The sequence below is a fragment of the Mus musculus genome, chromosome 6 (assembly GCF_000001635.26).
Source record: "Mus musculus strain C57BL/6J chromosome 6, GRCm38.p6 C57BL/6J".
NCBI classification, from domain to species: Eukaryota; Metazoa; Chordata; class Mammalia; order Rodentia; family Muridae; genus Mus; species Mus musculus.
Window position 1 is genome coordinate 6,189,012 of NC_000072.6, and position 23,271 is coordinate 6,212,282.

The following is a 23,271-nucleotide window of genomic DNA, read 5'->3' on the forward strand; positions in this document are numbered from 1 at the left end:
GGAGTTTTTATGAGAGAGAAAAATCAAGTTACATTAACGAACAGGAAACAACAGAGGAGACAGGTTTGCAGACTGGTGACTGTTTGTGCCTACTTAGCAGGCCCCCTCTGCGTCTCAGTCTCCTTTCATCCCTTAGCCACAACCATCATCTATGCTAGACAGTAAACAAGAGAGCCTCCGCACGCTGAGGCGGAGTAGATTTAGGTTGGTCCCACACTCTTCAGGCCTGGTGAGGTCAGCAGACCCTGTGCCAGATGCAGATCCAGATCCTGTCTACAAACTGCTGATTCAGTTTCCTTCACATACCCACCTCCTCCCCCGCATCACCTCAGACTCTAAGCCATTAAAAAAAACCAAAAAACAAAAAACAAACCTCTCTCAAAAGTCACGTAGTCCCCTATTTAGTGCCAAAGATTCTGAGCCGGACTTTGAGGTCACCCACACAGAAACAGCCCAAGCGGCTGTGCAGAGACCCACACCAAATTCCTTCTCTCTCTCTGTGCTTCCTTGTGCCAAATGGAGCCATCTCTCCAGCCCTAAAACAGTAACTTAAGGAAGACATGAAGAGCATCCATTTCCTTGATTTCAATCATTGGGGACCCGTTTCTACCTTACAGTATTCTGTTTTGGCCCTTCTTAGCTAAAAGGAATTTGGAAAAGTGTGTCTGTGTGTCTATGTGTCTGTGTATATGTGTCTGTGTATATGTAAAGTCCAGGCATCCTTAAAAATTGAACCCTCTTTCCTCCTCCGAAAACTTCCTCCTATATTACCTCTTGGGATCTTTGTCTTTCCTGCTTTTGTTCTTGTTTTATTTATTATGTGCACGTCTCTGTGCCTACATGAGTTTATGTGCAGCACACGCCCTCAATGGCCAGAGAACTTCAGAGAGTTACAGGCAGTGTTGTGCTGCCTGATAAACCAGGTGGGAACCGAACCCGGGTCCTCTGAAAAAGCTGTGAGCACACCTAACCCTCCTAAAGACTAAGCCAGCTCTTCAGTCTGTCTTCCCAATATTTGCATCATTTAAATACAAGCACAGGCACATTACTGAGTCAACCTGAAGCAGGCCAGGTGCTGGGCAGTGCACACCGGCCAATGTACTGAATCTCTAGAATTTCTCCTAACTTTTCATTAGGAAAATATTCAAACGCACTAAGTAGACAAATAAAAGTGTAATAAGGCTAATATTGCATTTCCTAACTTTAAATATTTTTCATAATACTACCTATCTCCTCCTCCCCCAAATCAGATTTTAAGGTAAATTCTACTACCATACTGTCATCTATAAATGCTCCAGTGTACCCCTCCAAAAGACGGCACTTCCATCTTGTCTTTTGAGATGGAGTCTCTATCATATAGAACTGAGCGTTCTGGAACTTACTGGCGAGCACTTTCTCTTAGTACAGCCTTCAAAGAGAACTCCAATGTCTTAGCCAGGCATGCTGCAAACCAAGTACTAACATCCCAACCATTCTAACACAGACCACTAAACTTCCCCTTGTTATCTCTACACACCCGGTTCACTTGATTTGCACGAACAGTCTTTTCAATGTATAGAGAATGCCCACATAGTTTGTTTCTATTGTCTTTTAAAAACAGGCCTTTTCTTTTTTTTACTATATTGAGCCACCCCCCCCCAAAAAATGGTTGGAGACCGGAGGAAGACTTTTGTTTTTTTTGTTGCACTAAGTGTTCCCTGTCCAGAATCACAGAGTTGGGAATGTACAAGAAATCAAAGCACTAAGTTCTTAGAGTACCTGGAGAATCGCACGTGTCTGTGAGCATCCAGCGATACCCAACGATGGGGATAATGGCTAAAAAAAAAACAATGGGCTTCTTCTAGCTTAAAAGGGAGGACAGTCCTTTCTGGCACAATAGAGAATTTACCAGGATGCTGGTACAAATCCTGAAACTTCGTAGGAGAAAAGCTACCACTCCGGACCTTCAGAGGCCAGTCCTCAAGGGGTAACGAGTCACCCTTCAGTCCTCCAAGTCCTTTTCAGTTGAACTGCATGACGTGAAAGAAATTCAAATAGAAGCCATATCCCCATCACCAGAAATCACATACATGGTCCCCATATATTTTTTAAAACCAAAAGAATAAAGGATACCTTTCATGACTCCTACATTAAGATACTTTAGGGTATGTTTTTAAATTTTTCAACAATGAAATAAAGAGCTGTTTGAAATAATCTTCTAAAGTTATAGAACACAAACCAAACAAGAAACAAATAGATTCCTTTATACTGACCTTCAAAAATATTGCTTTAAGCTCAGCTGGATCGGCTCTCTTGGTTAAAGCCACCTATAAATACACAGAAAATGTTTATATTATTAGAACAAAGTGGAGAAATCAAGCTAGCAGGAGGGAAAATAAACTTTGGGTTAGAAATTAGTACATTTCTTTCTTTTTTTTTTTTTTTTAACTTAAAGTACCAAACTGTTCCAGTATGTAAACCCATCCCCTGATTCTAAGGTAGACTCCGTGTGGCTTCTAAAATGATAACATTCTGTGTGAGAAACCAGAAACGCTTTAATATCTAGTATTCGATGTATGAAAGGCAGGGGGAAAGTTGAAACAGATTAGTGAACACCTGGCTTTTAAACCACACCCAAGAGTAACTCATACCTTCTCCTGGGAATACTAAATATTAAGTATAACCTGTTTGCCAGTCCTGCATAGGAGCACATTTCTTAAAAGTCAGTGAACTAGTAAATCATATTAAGGGCCCAGGGAGAACTGCTTCCCACAGCTCCACCATGAGCAGCACGTACACCCAGCGACCCAGTCACGCCAAGGAACTCCTCCACCTCTCCCCAGCCTTAATAAATCATAAGTCTCCAAAGGTGTGACTATTATTCTTCACATTCTAGAAACTCAAGGGACCGTGGTTACCTTCCACCAGGAAAACTTGACAGATTAGCTCAGAATAGGTGTTGTGCTTAATTCTCCAGGCCACAAAGTCCAAAAACATCACTGGGGGGAAAAGCAAGACAAACTTGAACACGACTGCCCCAGGCCAACACAAAAGAACCCTTATGCAGAAGCAAACAGTGGGCTTATTCACTGGCCATCACCCAGTCCTGCTGGCAAAAGTGGTCAGAAGACGAAGTTCTCAGCAAGCCCAGTGTCACCCCATGATACAAGCAAGGCGGGGGTCCTGGAACCACCCCAACACTGGAATCATGTCTCTATCCACCAGGAGATTTATGCAAATTGTTGTAAATCCCTTCGGTGTGCTTGCAAAGGCTCTTCTGAGATCTTTAGACAATGGCTTTTCTGTCCTTCAATATGAACCTACCAGAGCTTGTTAGCCCACCACTATCAGGAATATATTTATTAACCAGTCGCTGGAACGGGTGGTAGTCTCTCTGAAAGCTGCTGATTGGTCACCTTGGTTTGCTACCTCTGATAGACTCTTTCCACTTCCGCTGACTATCTGATAGGCTCTTTCCACTTCCGCTGACTATCTGACACTATCAGTGCCTTAAACCCAGAATTGGCTGATGTTCTCTGCTGTTCAATAACGAAGGGAAACTAAGACCGCTAACCAGCCCAGTCATGATTAACGATACTCCTGAGCACTAGCCAACACAGCCATGATTAATGACACTATAGACCTCCAGGTTTTAGAAGAGCAGGCCCTGTTGGTGGAAAGAGGAAGCTAAAATGAACATTCCTAAAAACGGCATCACCAAAGTGCCTCTGTCTCCACTGGCAGAGCGGAGGCCTTTCTTCCACCTTAGTAAAAATCCTACACCCTTTGACAGGCCATTTACTAGGCATAGGAAGAGGGGCTACACATATGTTAGCCTTAAGTTCCTAGGGTTTTTTTCTTTGAAAGGTAAAGAGATTTTTTACAGAATGAGCTATGCTTGCTCTGTGTGAATACATATTCGCACACCTGCTTAGTTCAGTATGCTACACAATTTGTATGAACAATACCAGACACGGCTATTTAGGATGTCCCTCCTTGGCCCAAGTTTCCACCACATCACCTTCTCCTGCTCCCCAAGCACACAAGTCATTCAATGCTCCTAGTCAGAGCTGGACATCTTTGAGAGAAAAAGCAAACTCTTCCCTCACAGGGTCTAGGCACGGAAGAGCACAAAGGGAAAAGGCCATCTGGGGGTGGGGGGTGGGGGCAATGCTTCAAATTTATGCCACCAAGAATGGACCCCACAGTTTACAAAACATGGCCAGGTCCTCACAGCAAGTCTGAAAGTCAGAACACATACTATTTTCCCCATTTTACAGAAGGGAAAATCAAGGCTCAAAACCAGTCATGTACCTCCATTCCCTAAGTCAGAAGAAAAGCTAGATTCCCCCTGGCATTTGAGTTTTCTCCGTCTCAAATCTCCCATTCCCCCCACATTACAGGCTTACAGAAAATATACGGCACAAGAGTGAAAATCAACACTCTATATGAAATTTGACTAGCAAGATGGTATGTACCTGAAATCCCAGAACTGCAGAAACTGAGGCAGAAAGACCCAGAGTTTGAGACTAGGCCAGGTTACTAGTAAGATCCATTCTCAAATCACCCAACCAGTAAAAAGGAAGAGGGTTTTAATATCAAGACTGTCCTTGAACAGAAGGGAGAACTAGGAGAGAGGAAGGGAAGTTGAGGCTCTTAAAGACACTCACCAAAGCCCCTCCCAACGCCTCAAGGCCATCCTAACACACCGGTCCACCCCTAGCTCTCCTAGCCCGTATAACACTACTCTTGCAAACAGCCCCAAAGCTTCAGGAGGAGTAAGGGGATAGTAATCACATGGGGATTTGCCTAAGACTGAGAGCCACTGATACTATATCCCATCTTAGGCACAGAGAACGATGGAGCCAGAAGATGGCTTCCTAGAACTTCCTAACATCTGTCCTCCATCTATCTACTGCCTACTCGGGAAATGATAGGTAGCTATTCGGAATTTCCATTTTGGCTTCCATTCTCAGCCCCGTGTTGTCCTCAGCAGTGGAAGGACAATCACAGTGACGACTGCAGAAAGTTGGAGAGAGAGCTGCGATGTCCTGAAGGTGCACTGAGATAAGAGTCTAGCTGGTGGCAAGAGCAACACGAAAGAAGATGCGTGCTGAGGAAAGCGAGCCAAAGAAACGGAGCTGTGCTTTGTAAGCCAACACAGAGCAGCTGTTCAGTGCTTGCGCTTTACAGCCGAGGAGCCTGGCGTTATTAGACCGAGCTTATTCTTGGGTACAGGAGCTCCATCAAACCTTAGGTAGTTTCCAGATGTACATACACACATGGGTGTGTGCATCTTAGATAATAACATGTAAATATGTACATGTGCTGGTCATTTAATAATTACTTATTTTCTTATTCTTCATCATCTGTACTTAGAAACCAGAGTATAATACAGTCTAGCTTTAAAACAAAAGATGCACTATGGCTTCAATAAATGAAGTAATTGATTTCCAAATCTACGAAGGAAGAGATTCTTTGCAAGTGACTAATGAAATATCACTTGGTATTTAAGTCAACACAATAGAGAGTTTTGTACTCAGTCAGGTAACACGTTGCAGTTGATTCCAAACTAACGAGGAGATGAAGCAAGGGGCTGCATGTCTGTTACCGCCACACACTGGGGAACATCTAATTTGATTTAACTTAGAATGGAAATTTCAGGTATATTCCTAAAGTCCATGATACTAAATGGTAAAATTAGAGAATCATGAAATATGGATTTTACTTTAACAAGATAAATGCCAGTTATAGCCATATGAGGCGGTCATCAACAGCCATCTGAGAAATATACACAAACTAGGTTAAGAAGCTAAAAACCAGTAAGATAATAACCCAACTTTAGTAACTGGCTTTTTTCATAAAGGGAATAAAAATATAACAGGAAGAACCAGAAAGGTGTCTTTTAGAACAAATAAATTCACTCTAACACGAGTTAGAGTTGCCAACTGCAGGGGAAAGATTCCTACGCATGCGAGTAATTTTTTTTTCAGTCAGCTTGCTTACCCTGGAATTAAGCCACAGTACCAGGCTCATTACTTTCACAAATTGCAGCAGCACACATTTGTGCACTCAAAATAGTTGGTAGGTGTGACAGATGGCAGTAGGGACAAATAAGAAATCCAACGTAGCTGGGGACGGAAATCCCAGCCCTAGGGAAGATCCTAGAACCTAGAGTCGGGAAGATCAGGAGTTCCAGAGCCTTCTTGGCATTTAGCCAGTGTGTTTGGGACCATCTTGAGACGGAGGAGACCTTGTCTTAGGAGGGAAAGGCGGCGGGAGAAATAAAATTGGGTCACTCCTCTCTGGAAGCTCTGAAAATGTGAGACCCAGCTGGATCTCCCTGGGGGCTTCCACAGACCATGCCAGTCCCTACAAAGAGCTTAAGGGACTCCTCAACTGACAATTAAAGCGTCTAGGTGATGGGGCTGGAGAGATGGCTCAGCAGCTAAGAGCACTGACTGCTCTTCCAGAAGTCCTGAGTTTGATTCTCAGCAACCACATGGTGGCTCACAGCCATCTGTAATGGAATCCGATGTCCTCCTCTGGTGTGTCTGAAGACAGCTACAGTGTACTCATCTACATAAAATAATTAATCTTTGAGAGAGAGAGAGAGAGAGAGAGAGAGAGAGAGTCTTGATGAGTAAGATGTGAGGTCTACACTGGTGGCTCTCTTCAGGTCCATGCTCTCAAAATACTGAGGTGAGCTGGGCACGTGCGTTCACATGTATATCCCCACATGCAGATGCACAAACATACATGTAATAAAAATATCTGTGAAAAAAATGAAGGGAGCACTCAAAACCAAAAAGAGCTACCTCAGACCTGAGTTCTGAATCTCTGTAGTGGATACATTATAGTTTGAATACAAAATACCTCTGGTAGGCTCATGTGTTTGAAGACTTGAGCCCGGGTAGAGGTGGTGCTGTTTGGGGGCAGAGGTCTAGTTGGAGGAAGTGGTCACTCATAGGGAAGACTCTGAAGGTTATAGCCTGGCCCTGCCTCCTGTCTAGGGTTCGTTTTTTGACAAGGGCAAGCTTCTACCTCCACAGCCAAGAGTCCCTCCTGCTGCCACAGCTTTCCCACCATGGAGTCTATTCCTTTTAACATGAAATAACACAAGTGCTCCCTCCCTTGTGGGCTTAGGATGCTGATTTTGAGGGTGTGTCTGTGTGTGCTTCTGTGTGCTTGTGTGTGTGTGTGTGTGTGTGTATTGAGCTATTATCTGCTACAATCAATTTAAACAAAACCAAATTTTTCATCTTCATGAGACAGAAAGTGCTCCCTCCCTTTAGCTGCTTTAACTGCATAATTTATGATAGTGATAAGAAAAGTAACAAGTATAACATAAAGCTATAAAATGACAAATACAGCATATCTTTAAAAGGTTGCAATGGGTCGTTGGGCAGAGCCCCTCGCTGAAAGCCAGCTGCAGCATCACCATCATCACAGGCCCCCTTCTCTAACTCACTTCCGCATTCTGAGTGAGCCCTGAGCTCACAACACTGGTGGGATTGCTTACCCAAAAATTTCCTGATATAATGACTGTGTATCTTTGATATAAAAACCAGGAAAGGTGACTCATCAAAAGCAGGCCACCATGTGTATGTGTGAAAGTCAGCATACGGTGGTAAGAATAAAGGAGCCAGGAGAACGGGTGACACACAGCCCTTTTCCCTGAGGAACCAAGTGTAAGAGGACCTAAATCCTGAAGCAAAACTGCCCGTGGGTATTGCTTAGCAACTCAGCAGCTGCAGCCCACATTCTCTCTCCATCTTGCTGTATGGCAGAGCACATAGTTAAAATTCCACTTCTCAGAATCCTTTGCAGCTATATGGCCCAGGAACTATCAGTCAGGAGAAATGTGTTCACATTTACAAAGAAAAGATTTGGAGGCTGTGGACCATACCCCTGCTGCTTCTGCGAGCAGACACCTTTGCTGAAAGTGTCCCATTTTCTCCTGTGACACTGTCCTGACCTCCCACATCGTTCATAGCATAACCTCCAAAACCCCCTTCACTTGGCAGCAGACATCCTGGCTGCATAGGAGGCCACTGCTCCCTTGGTGGTCTGGTCTGCTGTGAGGCTCTGGAGTCATTCCTAAGGGCTCAACCTCAAGTCTGTTTCTTTACCCACCCAACAAATTCTATAACCCATTTAATAGCCTTCAATAAATCTCCCTCTGCTGAAACCAGCTAGTGAGGACTCAGTTTTCTGCAAGTCAACCTGGACTGATACAATCAGTTATTGCAAAAGAAAGTTTGGAATCCCTGAAACCACAGTTACCATTGCCTTGAGGGAAGAGAGAGAGAGAAAGAGGCATCTCATCAAATGACAAAATCCATTTTTTACTGAGGTCCCCAAATCAGTCACTCACGCCTTATGTTAAGTTTCCTTAGGTTCTCTTAGTGAGGAGCTGTAATTATACAGGGAGTTACTAAAATATAAATCAGTACACAGACAAAATGCCCTGATAAGCATTCTTCCAACCACACACTTCTGGGCAATCAACCTTCAATGTCCCTATCACTCAAGGACTCACTTCTAAAGCATCCAGGGCCGGAGCAGGACACTTCAGGCATGCTGGCTAGAGACGCTTATTAGAACAACTCAGTAACTTATGACTCTGCTCTGCCACAGACGCCCATTAAACAACCCTAAAACCATCACGATTAAAAATCTGGCATTAAGAAGCAGATTGTAACAGTTAAGCAATCGATGGTGTCTTATGTTCTGGGTTCTGTTATGCCAAAAAGGCTTCAAACACAGCTTGCAGCTCTGTTATTGTCGTTACCCTGAAGCTAGCATGCCAGTAAATGTTCCCAGGAGAGAAAAAAAAAAACTGACAAGAGACACTAAGAATCTTTTCTAAAATACACACTTTTCTATCTATGTGCTCTTGCCTTATAGAAACACCAGGAGCCGCTGCCACTGCCTGGGGTCCATGGACGAAGTTTACAAGAAAATCCAGGGACCCGGCCACACCTAGTGATCTTGATCATATCAGTTATCATTTCGGAGTCTTAAATCTGCACTTACAAAATGATAAGAAAACCTACCTTCTAGCTTTCCTATTGGTACCTGACAGGCAATTAGAATGAAGGAGAAACATCCTCAAACCTTCAACTGTTAATGTTGATGTTGACTCCCATAAACCTGAAGCAGGCTGATCCAGACCTTGACCTTGCTGCCACTAAGATGATTATCTAGGGTGGAGCCTTCCTCCCTAGATCACTCTATTGTTGAGCCACTGTCACTGTTCCACTTCAAGATACTGCTACCTGCTGAGAGGGCCCAGAGCTATTCCAGAGACTACACCCTATCCTGCACATCATCACCTGCAGCTGGTTCTGGGCTCCAAGGATGAATTGGCGGCAATGGACTTTCCCCCCTCTTTTAAAAAGCGTGTCCGCCATTAAACATTTGAACCTTGAGCAGACTAGCATGTCTTGGTTCCATTATTTCTCAACCCGCCTAGGCTCCCTCTTTTCTTTCAGTTCCAAGATGCCTTGCAGGCTCGAACCTGGACATATGAACCGCTGGCTGGCCCCAAAAGTTGACTATCCCCAAATCAAACAAATAGGCTGATAATGAGACTACAGGACACTTCTGCTCCCAAATACAAATGAAAGCTGAGGGGGTCCAGAATACTAGGTGACAAAAGATAACATGATAAGAAGAAAAATGGTTTGCATACAATGCTTTTGGAGGACTGAAAGCATAGCTCCATTGATACACTATGTTGCTATCAGGCACAAAAGGTTGGGCTTTCTGTTCCCAGCACTGCATAGACCAAGCATAGTAGCTCACACCTATAGCCCTAGAACTGAGAAGATAGGATCCTTCAGCTACAGTGTGAGTTCAAGGCTAATCTGGACTACATGAGACCCTGTCACAAAAGACAGAGACAGAGAGATGGAGACAAAGAAGGTGGGAGGGATCGAGTGGGGAAGGAAGAAAGGAATGAAGGAATGAATGAAGAAAAGATACTGTGCAATCTCTGCTGTGTCATGAGGAAAGCTGGAGAATCAGCCAAGACCAAAGAGCCACCAACAATACCCTCAGCTGCCTAGAATGGCTTGGTAAGAAGCCAATATAATACTCAAAGCAAGTCAACAGCATCAGGCTGGGAGAACCAAAACAATTTCTCCAGATACTGTCAGCTTAACTGCATGTGGTAGAGGGCATCTATTCGGCCCCAGCTGTCATGAACATGGTAACTAGTGACGTTCCACTTGCTCACTTACACACTTCTCTCACCTATAAACCCAGGATCACTCAGGCCTACTGCCAGGCACTGCCAGAACCCTCTCCAAGGAATAAGGACATACTTAGTGGTGAGTGACCGGCATGTATTGTATGAGGACACATAGTGTACCAGAAGCAGAAGGTACTGACTGGACTGTTTAGTTTTAGCCATGGCAAGATGCTGGCAGTTTTCCCGCGGCCAGCCTAGTACTCAATGCTTCAAAGCAGATCTCACTTCACAGCACTTGAGCTCTCTAAGGTGAAAAGTCATTCATTCATCTATTTTCCAGAGGAGGAAACAGGTATTTCAGATTCTTAAATGGGTAGCTCTACATTACCAAATCAGAACGGAGCCCAGAATCAGGTCATTCAGATATTCATTTTAACTGAGAGATGTGGGAGGAGTAGCCCAAAGCCCTCCAATGAATCATGCACAGGATAACACCGGACATGCCAATTAAGTCTTTGTCGCTTAGTATCATGGCCTGCCTAATGAAGAATATTACTCTCCGGTATTATTAGCTGAAGTTAGTCTCAATTTTTTAAAATCATAGAGATCACGGTATAATTAGGAACCAGCTGCAATTGTAATTATCCCTCACAATATAATTTGTTACCTATTAGCAAGTGTCAAATTACCACTGCTCCTTAAATGAATAAAACCTAATTGCGCTGTCCTGAAGACGGGAATGCATATTCCTGTTGGGGAACAAAGCAGCAGAAAAGCATAGAACACGTTTCTAAAGTACTGAAAGGCCCTACTTAAGCTATCACAAGTTACCAGAGCCCTGACAACAAGTCAAACACAAAGGGCCAGCAGAGAAACGGCTTCCACTGAGCAACACATTCTCTGTCCAAAATTCTACTGGGCACCAACCTCTTCAAAATGCAGCTGAGTCAAAAACCCAGATGGAAACAAAACCGAAGGATGTTCAAACAGGCAAAAACCCATCCTGCGAACGACACCTTCCTACACAGCTGAGCACTCCACCACCCTTTGGCATACCCCCAGGGACTTTTTACAGCATTCAAAGCAACTTTTCCAGCTCCAAGGCCACAGCTGATGCTCCCATAAAACTTAGAATGCCCCTAGCTTTCTTCTAAGCTTTGCAAGCATAAACACAATGGAGCTTTCTAACTGCTCCCCAAATAGGTGAAATTATTACGTACCTTTTGTAGATAAAGAAATTGAAATATAGGTGTAGATAGATAGAGGATATAGATATAGAGGATATAGATATAGTGGGTGTGTATTTGCACGCTCAGTCATTTTATATCAACCTGACAGGAGCCAAAGTCATATGAAAAGAAAATACCTCAGGTGAGAAAATGTCTCCCTAACATCTGGCTGTAAGGCATTTTCTGGACTAGTGATTGATGGGGAAAGCCCAACCACTGTTGTTAAGTGCCAGCCTGGGGCCACCAGCTCTTAGGTTCTGTAAGAAAGCAGGCTGAGGAGCAAGCCAGTAAGCAGCATTCCTCCATGGTCTGCATCAGTTCCTGCCTCCAGGTTCCTGCCCTGTTTGAATTCCTACCCTGACATCCTGTGATGACAAACAACAATATGGAAGTGTAAGTTGAATAAACCCTTTCCTTTCCAACCTGCCTTTTGGTCATGGTGTTTTGTTGCAGCAACAGAAACCCTAACTATAGAGTAACGGGAAGGGATGTCCCATCGCATATGGCAGAGTCTTACTAGGCACACAATTCAAGGTTTTCAGATACATAGAACCATCATGAGATGAAGAAAGCAAGAGAACTCGGGTCAAAACAAAGGTTCATTTATCCGGCAATTTAATAACTGCTGAACACAAAAGGGAAGTGGTAAAATGTATACAAGAGTGGTCAGTTATAGATATCCAATTACTGTAAAGTAATTCAGGTATTAAAATGACATCGTGGATCCTCCTGCTTTTAAGAAATATTATTTAGGGCTTGGTAAGTTCAAAGCCAGCCTGGTATCTATATAGTGAATCCCAGGGAAGGGGGAGGAGTGTAAGGGAGGGGAGGGAAGGGGGATGATCCTAGAGGGACTGGAGACACTCAGCAGTTAAGGGCACTGGCTGCCCTTCCAGAGCATTACATCTGATTCCCAGCATGCAAAGGGCATCTCACAACCTGTGACTCCAGCCAGGCCACCGTGGCCCACACAGTGAGTTCCAGACTGCAGCAAGGCTCTGGAATGTGGCACTGTCTCAAGAAAAAGAATGAAAAGGGGGAAAAGAAAAGGAAGAAAGGAAGGAAAGAAGGAAAGAAGGAAAGAAGGAAGGAAGAGAGGGAGGGAGGGAGGGAGGGAGGGAGGGAGGGAGGGAGGGAGGGAGGGAGGGAGGGAGGAGAGAGGGGGTAAGGAAGGGAAGGAAAGGGAAAGAAGGAAAAGCAAACAATAAATAATAGTCAGAAATCTTGTTTAGATGTAGGTCAGTAATAGAGAGTACACCTTGCAGTACAAAGGAAAAGAGACAAAAGAAAAGGGAAAGGAGTTAAAAAAAAAAAAAAAAACAGATGAAAGAGGAGGAAGAAAAATTTCCATGTACAAATACATTCTAAAGTAAAGTGCTTACAATGATCCTGTGGGATCTAACATTCATATTTAAGACTAAGACTGGAAGGGATAAACTACTGGCTATAAATGAATACGTATTACTGGCTCAATAGGAATAAGGGCTCATGTACTACTGCACAGATTATGGGAAATACCCACAAGGGGAATTGTAAACAATGGAGTCAAACTCCTCTTTCTCCAGGAAGACTTCCCACCTCTGCAGATTCTCCTCCTTTGGTGTTACTTGGAGCTTTCTTATGGTCTCTGCAAGGGCATGTGTACAACTCCGACTCTTTCACTACCAAGCAACAGGAACCCCGGGTTTGTTGTTTGGTTGGTTGTCCCCCTCACCCCCACCTGTTAAAAGGGAGAAAGAGAACAAAGACTTGAGGAAAATGCACAGCCTGGGACAGAGGTAGCCATGCTTGGCTTTCAGCCTCCTGAGCCTTTCAAGGTCAGAACAGCCCACCTGGATGGATCAGCACAAGATATCTGAGCAGGGAGACGACAAAAGCGTTCTCTGAATCAGAAGATTTGATCCAAATGGCAGCAGGTCACACTGTTGACCACGGGGCACCAGTGATGACTAGTGAACTCTCACAATGAAACGACCCCAGCTGAGTGAGAGAAGGAGACTAAAAAAGGCACTAGAAAAACACACGGGTGTTCATAGCTTCTGTAATCTTAATCGAGAAGTCTGGTTTTAAACATGGCACAAATGAGAATACATAGAGGAAAACCAACATGAGGTGTGTACGATCCAGTTAAATATCAAGCAGCAGAGGGAACAAAAACAAGATTCAAACAGGGCAAAGGGGCAAGGTTTTTGATTTAACTATCCTCTCGGAACAAATCAATGTGGAAGGCAAACGACCGGGGAGAAAATCAGGCTAAAGGTCTCTGTTCAAGTTGCTGATGAGACCAAATATGTCCATGAGCCACGCTGGACAGAGAACCTGGGCCTGAGTTTGGCAAAAGAAGGTGGAATCCTCCAACTCAGGGGAAAGATGATGTTCATGTGAATGCTTAGAAGTAAATGCATCTCTGGTTGATGGGCACAGCAGTCAAAGAAGAGATCTGAGGGGCTGAGAGGTTGGGGAGGGGGATGGCTCAGTCGATAAGGTGTTTAACACCAGGCAAGCTTGAGAATCTAAGATCCCATCCCCAGCACCCACATAAAATGCCAAGTGAGGTCGCACACGTATGCAGTTTCAGCACTCAGAAGCAGACATGGGTGGATTCTGCAAGTTTGCTGGCCCAACAGCCTGACTGAATAGGAGATCTCAGGTTCCATGAAGAATATATCTGTTTTCTGAGTATAACTGAGAAAGATACCTAGCATTACCTCTGGCCTCCACAAGCATGTACACAAATTAATAATTAATTAACTAATTAATTAAGATTTTAAAAACTGAATATGAAAGCAAGAGACAGAAACTGTACATACAGCTTAGGGAAGGGTCCCCAAAGGCAGCAATTCTGAGACTATCATCTGATTCTCCAGCTATGAGTGTTGGGTCTGCAGTCTGGTTTCTCATCTCCTCAGGCCACCATGCCTGAAGGATGTAACTGATGATTCAGAGAAACTCCCAGACTAGACTGCTCAGCAGGCAGAAGGAAATACTGGTTGGGATCAAATTATGAAGCCCATCTCTTAGAAGGACAAAGTAGACTTTATTTGATGGTGCGTAGGTTGGGGATGTGTGCTAATACAGGCCATCTGGACTGATCTGGAGCTAGGTGCCTTGGCCAGGCCTTTGGGAAAAGATTAAGGGGGATTCCTAGAGGATTAAGGGAAGTTGCTGGTGAACTCAACACCCTTAAGAGATCTGGTTTTCTTGTGAACAGAAAAGTTTATTTAGGCTTGTTTACCAAGCCAAAGTCCTTCAGTTTAGGACGATGTCAGCAGCATTGTGGTTTGGGGGAGAAGAGGGGCTTTGGACTTGACAGCTATATATGTGGGTGTGATTCAAACACAAACATTAATCCCTTCTGGTGAACAGCTTTGGGGCCAAGTGTCTAGATTGTTATGACCGAAATGGATTACATCTATCTTTTTATTTCAGCCCATCTCTTAGATTAGTAGTAACTAGTAGAGTTACTACTTCAGACTAAGGAATGTCACAGTAGCCCTGACCAGGGCTCTGATGTGCACTACTGGGGAAAGATGTGTCTTCCTGCTCCGAAGAGTGCAATCTGTCTCTGACATGGGGTAGACACCTAACTTTCTAAACTAACCAATACAAAAGAGTTATCCAACTGGGCCCAATCACCAGGCCAAGAAACCACACCTTAGGAAGGCCAATTCACTTTAAGCCAAGGTCAAGTGAGGAATAATTATTCCTTTGATGAGATCACGTATTTCTCCTTCCAAAAATTCCCACCCTCACGGCAGCCATATTCCATGCCATGCAGCTGGAGCATGCAAGCCAGTTTTTCTGAACTATTCACACCAGCATAACTTTCCCTTTTTCTTTTCTCTAGATTCTGGCCATGGCCTGGACATGCTTTCCAGACACTCTGGAATTTCTCTCCCTTCCTCTAAATCTCCCTCCATGCTACACCTCACTCTTGCCCCATGGATGTCTGCCTCAGAACTCTGTTGCTGACCTCTGACCCCAACTCAAAAGGCAGGGTTTGCTTGCTTCTTTCTTGTCTTCCTTATCTCGGTAGCTTCTGAGAGTTATAGCTTTCCTGGTCTGGGATTTTTCTCTTAAATTCCAATAATAGTTGCCCTCAAGTCAATTCTTACAAGACTAAAAACCCTAAGGGAACCCCAGTTTTCCTATCAATTCCCTAAGGGGGGCTCTCCAAAATTTCCAGTAACAGTAGCACTAAGCCTCAAGCCACCTGATGACCCAGTTACTTGGAAGCAGCCTCAAGTGTTGCTGGGGAACTTGCTGACAACTGCTCCTGACAGTGACACTGAACTTTTACAATCAAAGGGGGTGTTTCTCGAAGCTTCACCTTTGGAAGAAGCCTTTCTGTGCTCACAAGAGGCTCATCTCCCTTAGGACAGTCTCAACTCCTCCATGATAGATAGGGTTAACAGCTTGCTCTCCACCCTGCTTTCTCTTGAAGAACATTCATGCATATTTACAGAAATTCCAAAAGATTCTTATTTTGTTTAAAGATGGAGGGGACTAGATGGAAGTGTCATTAAACAGTGAAGAAGTTCCCAACAGATGATGAATATACAGCAGAAAAATTTCCCCTACTCACTTTGCCAAGGGTTGGTGTGTCAAAGCAATGTGTAAATCAATGAACAATGCATTAAAATGTCATGTGTCAGATATTTTGACAGACATCAGGGTTGAGAGAAAAAGGTCCCTGTCACAGGAGCTTAAAATTTAACAAGAAACAAAACAACAAAGACCATGAGGACCCATTTCCTTAGAACCTCAACAAGACAGTCTCACCTAAGGCATCTTGAATATGAGTCATTTCTGTCATGAGCTGAACTGTGTCTCCCTAAATCCTAACCCTAATCCTAGCAGCTCAGAAAATGATTTGTTGTAAATGAAGATCTGTAATGAGGTTATTCAATTGATACAATAAAGATGTTCTCACGACTACAAGTTATACTTTTACCTCTATCTTGTTCCTCAACAAGGTCCCAATAATAAGAAAAAAAGAAGGAGGAGGGAGGGAGGGAGGGAGGGAGGGAGGGAGGGAGGGAGGGAAGGGGGATAAAGGTAAGGAATGAAAGAGGGAAGGAGAGAGGGTGAGTGGTCTGGACATTAAAATATAACCAAGCATAGGAGCACATGAAGATATAGGAAGACAACTCACTACCAGCCAAGGAGAGAGCCCATAGGGACAGCCCACCTCTCCTGAATCTTGATATCAGACTGTTAGCTCTCCAATTAATTGTGAAAATTGATCCCAACTCTTTAATCTGACTGGTCTTTGGCGTGTTGTTATGGGAGCCCTAGCAAATGTATATACGTCAATAAATGCACAGCTGTTCCAACTGAGCCAACTCTTGCTTCATTCACAGATTTTGCAACTTCAGCCTTTTGCACTCATAATCCATGTTTGAAGTTCGATGAAAGAACTTTAGAGATCTTCTTGGACACTTCCCATTGCACCACTTCAGTAGATACAAAATGCTAGCTTCTCCACACACTTAGGACCACTACATTGAACTATAACTCCCCCTTGTGAAAGTCCTTTGCTCTCTCATAAGAAGTAAGCCATTTACCAGGAAACACTGAGAAGAAGGGAATTCCAGCAATTATTCACCAAAACCTTTGGAATCTGTAGATAATCCTCCCTGAGTCAATGATTATTTGCAAATTACATAATGGTTCTTCTCTTGTTTCTAATTCTGAAATCTTCTTTTACATTTTCCTAGGTGATATATCTTGGTCAACAGAACTAAAAACAATACAATAAAATAAAAAACCTGTACTTTTCTACTCTGTCTCAATTTGACTCCCTTTGAGAAGTAGTAATCGGCCCCCATGGACTAATAGAATTCTTTTTATCCAATATGTTCTGTCTGTTTCTACCTCATTTGGTTTCGTTTTGGTAATCTAGCACATTACATTAAAGGTACCATTTTTTTTTTAAGTAAACAGTTCGGTACATTTGCATATTCAAATGTTTTACTCCACCAGCATTATCTTATCACAAACTACACCCATCGTTAACACTCATCTTGTTTGTAATAGCCACCAGGTATATGAATAAGTCTGAGTACTTAAAGAATGAAAACTAGCCTTTCACACTCCTTGCTGAGCATGGAGTTAATATTAAAGTTTAGTAATCAGCCATTAACAAACTGCAGATGAACCTGGATCGCAATATCTGAACCCACTCATCAAACATAACCTAAACAAGCAGCCAAGAACCATAGGCCAGGGGAGGCCCAGCACTCGGCGGGGAGCACTTGGTATCATCTAGCACGCTAGGCAAAACTAAACGCAGGACCCTAATTTGATCAAGTTTTTTGAACGGTTGCTGTCAGAAAACATCAAGAATAAGAAGCATGAAAGGGATGCCTGTAGTCAGTAAACTAGAAGTTATGGGTAAGTGCGGGGAAAAATAATAAAATTTCCCTCAAAAAATAAATATCAAAGAAACAAATAAAGAAGGGATAACCTAAAGATTGACAAAACTTGAAAGACTATCTATAAACTACAGTGAGTAATCAAAACAAACAAAAATACAACTCTGAAGACAGAGTCAATTCTGAATGAAAACGGCACAGTAAGGAAACCAAAATAGCTGCTGTATGGGTTAAAAAGGAAAAGGTTCATTCCAAACTGCCATTGGCTCTCTCCCAGGAAAGCTGGAGGGAAGCATCTTTCTTGATTCCAGCTCTGCAAAGGCAGAGGCAGGCAATCTCCAAAACCTAAAGACCAGACTGTTCTATATAGTGAGTTTCAGGACAGCCAGGCGTATGTAAAAGGACCTTGTCTCAAAATAAAGATGAAGGATGGATGGATGGATGAATGGATGATGTCTTAGTTAGGGTTTTACTGCTGTGAAGAGACTCCATGACCAAGGCAACTCTTATTAAGGACAACATTTAATTGGGGCTGGCTTACAGGTTCAGAGGTTCATTTTAGTGCATTATCATCAAGGTGGAAGCATTGCAGACATGGGACTGGAGGAGCTGAGTTCCACCTCTTGTTCCAAAGGCAGCTAGGAGAAGACTGACTTCCAGGAAGCTAAAATGAAGGTCTTAGAGCCCATGCCTACAGTGACACACTTCCTCCAATAAGGCCACAACTACTCCAACAAGGCCACACCTCCAAATAGTACCACTCCCAGGGTCAAGCATATGCAAACTACCACAGATAGCGTCAGCTCTAGAGTCAAGCTGCCTGTGTTCCAACCATGACTCAGCCATTTACAAGCTGTGTGACCCTAGAGAGGATAATTTCTACCTTATGAAATTTAACTCTTCTGTACCATATAAGTTTCCCCCTATTATCTGAATAGAGATAATAACAGCAGAACCTATGCCTACTGTGTGGATTAAGTTACATGATTTATAGTGTTTATTGATGTGCCTCACTCTTCTAAGTGTTATGGAGGTGATATAGCAGAGACATCACTTTCACATCATCTTTCAGGGACTCAACTCTCTGACCTGCCAAATGACATTAGCGGTGCCTTCCCTGTTTGTTGCAGGATGAATGGAAAGATCAAACACTGGAGCTTGTGTCTTTGCTTTCCCTAGGCTCTAAGGTCATCATGAAAACAAGCTAAGCCAAGTGTCCCTCCCCCCACTCCAAACAAACAGCACTTGGAACAGGGCTGGCAAACAGTGGGTGCCAGCTCCATATACTTCGGAATGCAGTTTTCAAGCTGTTAAGTGCTGTGCCTGTGGATACACTGTTGTTACCATCATGGCAGCATGAACCAATCTCTGAGGATTACTCTGGGAGCTGTGGAAAGGGACACAAAGGCAGCATGGAAGCCACGGTGACTGTGTAACTAAGAAAAAATAATGACTTGATGGAAAAGGACATCCCACTCCAGGATAGGACATGGGTTTAACCGACACAGACAAATGCCTGCAGATAGCCTCCCAGAGCTCCCCGAAAAGAAACGAGACAGCAGGCAGAAAGCAAGGAACACCAAGAAGATGTACTCAGGTCTGAACGAGAATGGGAGGCAGAAACCAAAATCGCTGCTCCACGGGTTAAAAAGTTCATTTCACACTGTCAAGGCTATCTCTCGGGAAGCAAAGAGAAACAACAGGAGACAGACATCAGCACTGACACTGACAAGTCACCACAGTCATTTGTTAATTGAGAGCCAAGTGTTCCTCTAGCCAGAGATAAGAAGAGTGACTCCCTTCTTTAGCAAGTAGGAACTTGCTTCAGGCCCCTGAGAATGTTGGCTTTTGTCTAAAGGTCTGACCTTAGGAAAAAAAAAAACTTCTTGGAGGAACCAGAGAAGTTCTAGCTGAGCAAAGTTTGAAATATCTCTGAGGTCCCCAAATTGAGTTTTACAGCAAATATTGAATAGTACAGGCTGGAGCTCAGCTCCACAGGCATGGATGGCCACTCTTTGAAAGGCAGATAACAGGCACTAAAGGGAGGAGAGGCAGAGCCCAGGAGACACCAACCTCCTACCACAGTCAGGGAATCTGGAGAGACACCCACAAGGGAGAAGTAGAGAGAGTGAGAAGAGACATCAAGTCTGAGAGTTTGCCACTAAATCTACAAAACATGGGCTCACCTGAGGCTAGTGATAAATAACTTCTTCAATAGGGAAATGAGCCAATCCAAGCCAGATTAGATCATATGTAATCCAGGTTTATTGAGAAGGCAAATTCACTGGCATCAAGGAAGAAGGCCAGGGAAGTCGCCAAGGGAAGATAGGGAGAGAGGAGTGGAGAAGAGAGGAAAAATTAGCATGTGTGCAGAGAGAGAGAGAGAGGTAGAAAGGGATAGAGACCAAACTGTCTAGATTATATAGGGGGAGCCTCTGGTGAAAATACAGCCAAGCTCTTAGCCTGGATAGTTCAGGATTGGGGCCAGGTAGAGACTGAAGGATGCTGAGAGAACCTGGAGGCCAGGCCTGCTTTGATCTGTAAAACGTGCACCTCAGTCTTTAGTGGTGTCCCGGACACCAAACAGCTAACACTGCGAATGGAATGGGGACTTAGTTCACCTGTGAGCACTGGAGAGAATGTCAAAAATCAACAGGCAGGAGAAGAAGTGAAGACATGGACAAAAAGCACAACCCTTACATAGCACCCTTAAATAATCCCCCTGAGATGTGCTACAAAATAACTCCTGGGCCCCAAGGGAAGATACTCAAAGCAAAGACCATAAATGTATACAGGATTTCGACACTGTGTATTTAGTTCTGCAAAAGGTTGGACTAACAACGAGTCCAAAGTTGTTGCGTCCTTATTAAAGAAAGGCCTTTAACTACATGGTAATGAGCACTCCGTATGCATACCATTCAAACTTCCACGGGGACAGGATTTCCTGGGATCTCAGTAAAGTGCAGATGCAGACGCCACAGACCTGGGGCCTAGCTCCATGCGCTGCACCTGTAACAAGGGCCCAAGGCAAGCATCTGAGGAAATGTGTCTGCCTGCGCTCTGGATGGGCACCATGGGAATTTCAGTAGCAAGGCTGCCCAAGTGGACCACGTGGGCACGCCACTAAGGCAGCCATGTTTCAGCCTCTACGGTAAGTTTCAGTAAAGCTCCTGTATGGCTCAGGTACCCGTCCCGTTGTTTACAGTTACGTAGAATGCCCCACAGGCTCCAACAGACATGTTTTGATATTCCTATTAAACATCATGATTTCCAAAATGAACTCACATGCTGCATGCCATGGGACTGACTCAGCCATGAATGGTCCCCTGTTTCCCATAGGGTGGTACAGAGTACCCAGAGAGATCAATGTCCAAATTCCAGTAGCAGAAGTGGGTTCTCCAACTTTCTAGTCACTGAATAAGGATTGTCGAAGAAGGGCCCTGGTAGCTTCTTCCTACTTAAGGAAAGTCAACTCGGGAGCTAGCCAGTTCTCTGCAGAAATGCTACCATGCCACCAGCTCCATTCACACAGTGACCAGTACTAAGAACAGGCAAACCCGATCCTGTATAATCCTGATAACTCCTGAACACGCACCACCCATCTCTTCAAGTTAGTCTCCCTTACACAGCTTCCTTACCCATGGTACTACACAGCTCTTATACAAGAACTATCTTGGCATGAACAGTAAGTATGTCATGAAATATCTGACTCTCCCATTGTGATGGGTTCTATATGCTTGGCCTAGGGAGTGGCAGTATTAGGAGGTATGGCTCCTGCACCCTGCCTGCCTGGACCTGGCTACACTCCCACCTTGATGATAAGGGACTGAACCTCTGAACCTGTAATCCAGCCCCAATTAAATGTTGTCCTTATAAGAGTTGCCTTGGTCATGGTGTCTGATCACAGCAGTAAAGCCCTAACTAAGACAGCCATCAACAGTATTCCTGGGTAACACAAAACTGCTCTACTGAATAAGCAGAGCAATGAACAGAAGCATCAGACCACGCGCCACACATGCATCGGGGAATTCCCGCCTCGGCAGAGGGCTGTGGCTAAGGCGATCACTTAAGTGAGTTAGTTGGCTGGAGCCACAGGAAGCGTCTGGGTGGACAAGTCCTAAGGACAGACCTGCTTAGCTACTAGCAGGTTTCCATAGCTACTTCAACAAGTCCATCCTCCTCCCCACATAGAACCAACCCACAGCTCCAGCAGGCCAGAGTCTTCAGTCCTAAAGCCCACCCTAAATCCAAGGATACATGAAGCAGGGGGGCGTGCAAACAACGAGCAGGAGGCGCCAGCGCAAACAGTTCATTGGGCCTAATCCTCACAGAAAGTGGAAGATAAAGAAATGGCTCAGTGTGGCAGAGCTGGTCACCTGGGCAAGAGGCCCAAGAGTTGGCCCTGGGAAAGGAAGTCAATGATCCTCTGACATCTTCTAAAAAAAACCTCAATGTCCATAAACACACCGCGCCAGCTGATTTTCTTATTATACTACACACTGCCCTCCTCACCTACCGTACTGGCTGGGTTTGTGTCAACTTGACACAAGCTAGAGTCATCAGAGGGGAGGAAGCCTCAGTTGAGGAAATGCTTCATTCAATGAAATCCAGCTGTAAGGCATTTTCTCAATTAGTGCTCAATGGGGGAAGGCTCAGCCCACTGTGGGTGCCATCCCTGGGCTGGCAGTCCTGGGTTCCAAAGGAAAACAGGCTGAGCAAGCCATGGGAAGAGAGCCAGTAAGCAGCACCCCTCCATGGCTTCTGCATCAGCTCCTGCCTCCAGGCTCCTGACTTTTTGAGTTCCTGTCCTGATTTCAGTCAGTGGTGAGGTGTAAGCCGAATGAACCTTCCTCCCACAACTCATTTTATGGTCATGGTGTTTGGTTACAGCAACAGAAACCCTAACTAAGACACCTACCCTCCAGTCCTCTATCTGCGGACCAGTGCCTGAAGACATGTAGGCCCTTAATGAGGGAATACTAGAACCCTCACGTACCAGAACGGGATGAGGGAAGTGAAGGGGCTAGAAGTTCAGATACCCCCAGCCCGGGGGATAGGGGGAGCACCTATTCTGGCCACAGAAAACCACTGACACATTACAAGAATCCAAAGAGCTTCCAGGAGATCTGGGTGCTAAAATCTAAACTCTCAGGTAATTATAAAACTATAGGACCTTGATACCTAAGCAGCAGGAATCACAAGCAAGATTAAACTTTTTGTAAAAGAATCAAGTGTCCCCACCTGACCCTCCTCTGAGTTAGAACACCATTCCCTCCCAGTTACATGGCCTATGGGTCTCACTACTTCTGTCTTTGTCCTCAAAGCCAACAGTGAATCACAAGACAGACCACTTGAACAGTGGCTGTCGGACACACCAGATGTCAACAGTCCCGAAATGGGGGTGGGAGCCCTGAATCGGCAGCTCTCAGAGTGCCTGGGAGCCCAAGAACAGTCTTAAAGAGCAAAGGAGTTCAAGTTAACTGAGATC

The 23,271-nt window shown here is 44.3% G+C and overlaps 1 protein-coding gene across 5 annotated transcripts in view; it reads right to left on the reverse strand.

The window, feature by feature from the left end:
* The window catches only part of Slc25a13 (solute carrier family 25 (mitochondrial carrier, adenine nucleotide translocator), member 13), a 176,087-nt gene that overhangs the window by 147,794 nt on the left and 5,022 nt on the right, over positions 1-23,271 (reverse strand). For all 5 annotated transcript variants that reach the window (NM_001177572.1, NM_015829.3, XM_030255494.1 and 2 more), the window contains exon 2: positions 2,253-2,306. In NM_001177572.1, the coding sequence (NP_001171043.1) occupies positions 2,253-2,306 (54 nt within the window). The remainder of the gene's footprint in view (positions 1-2,252; positions 2,307-23,271) is intronic.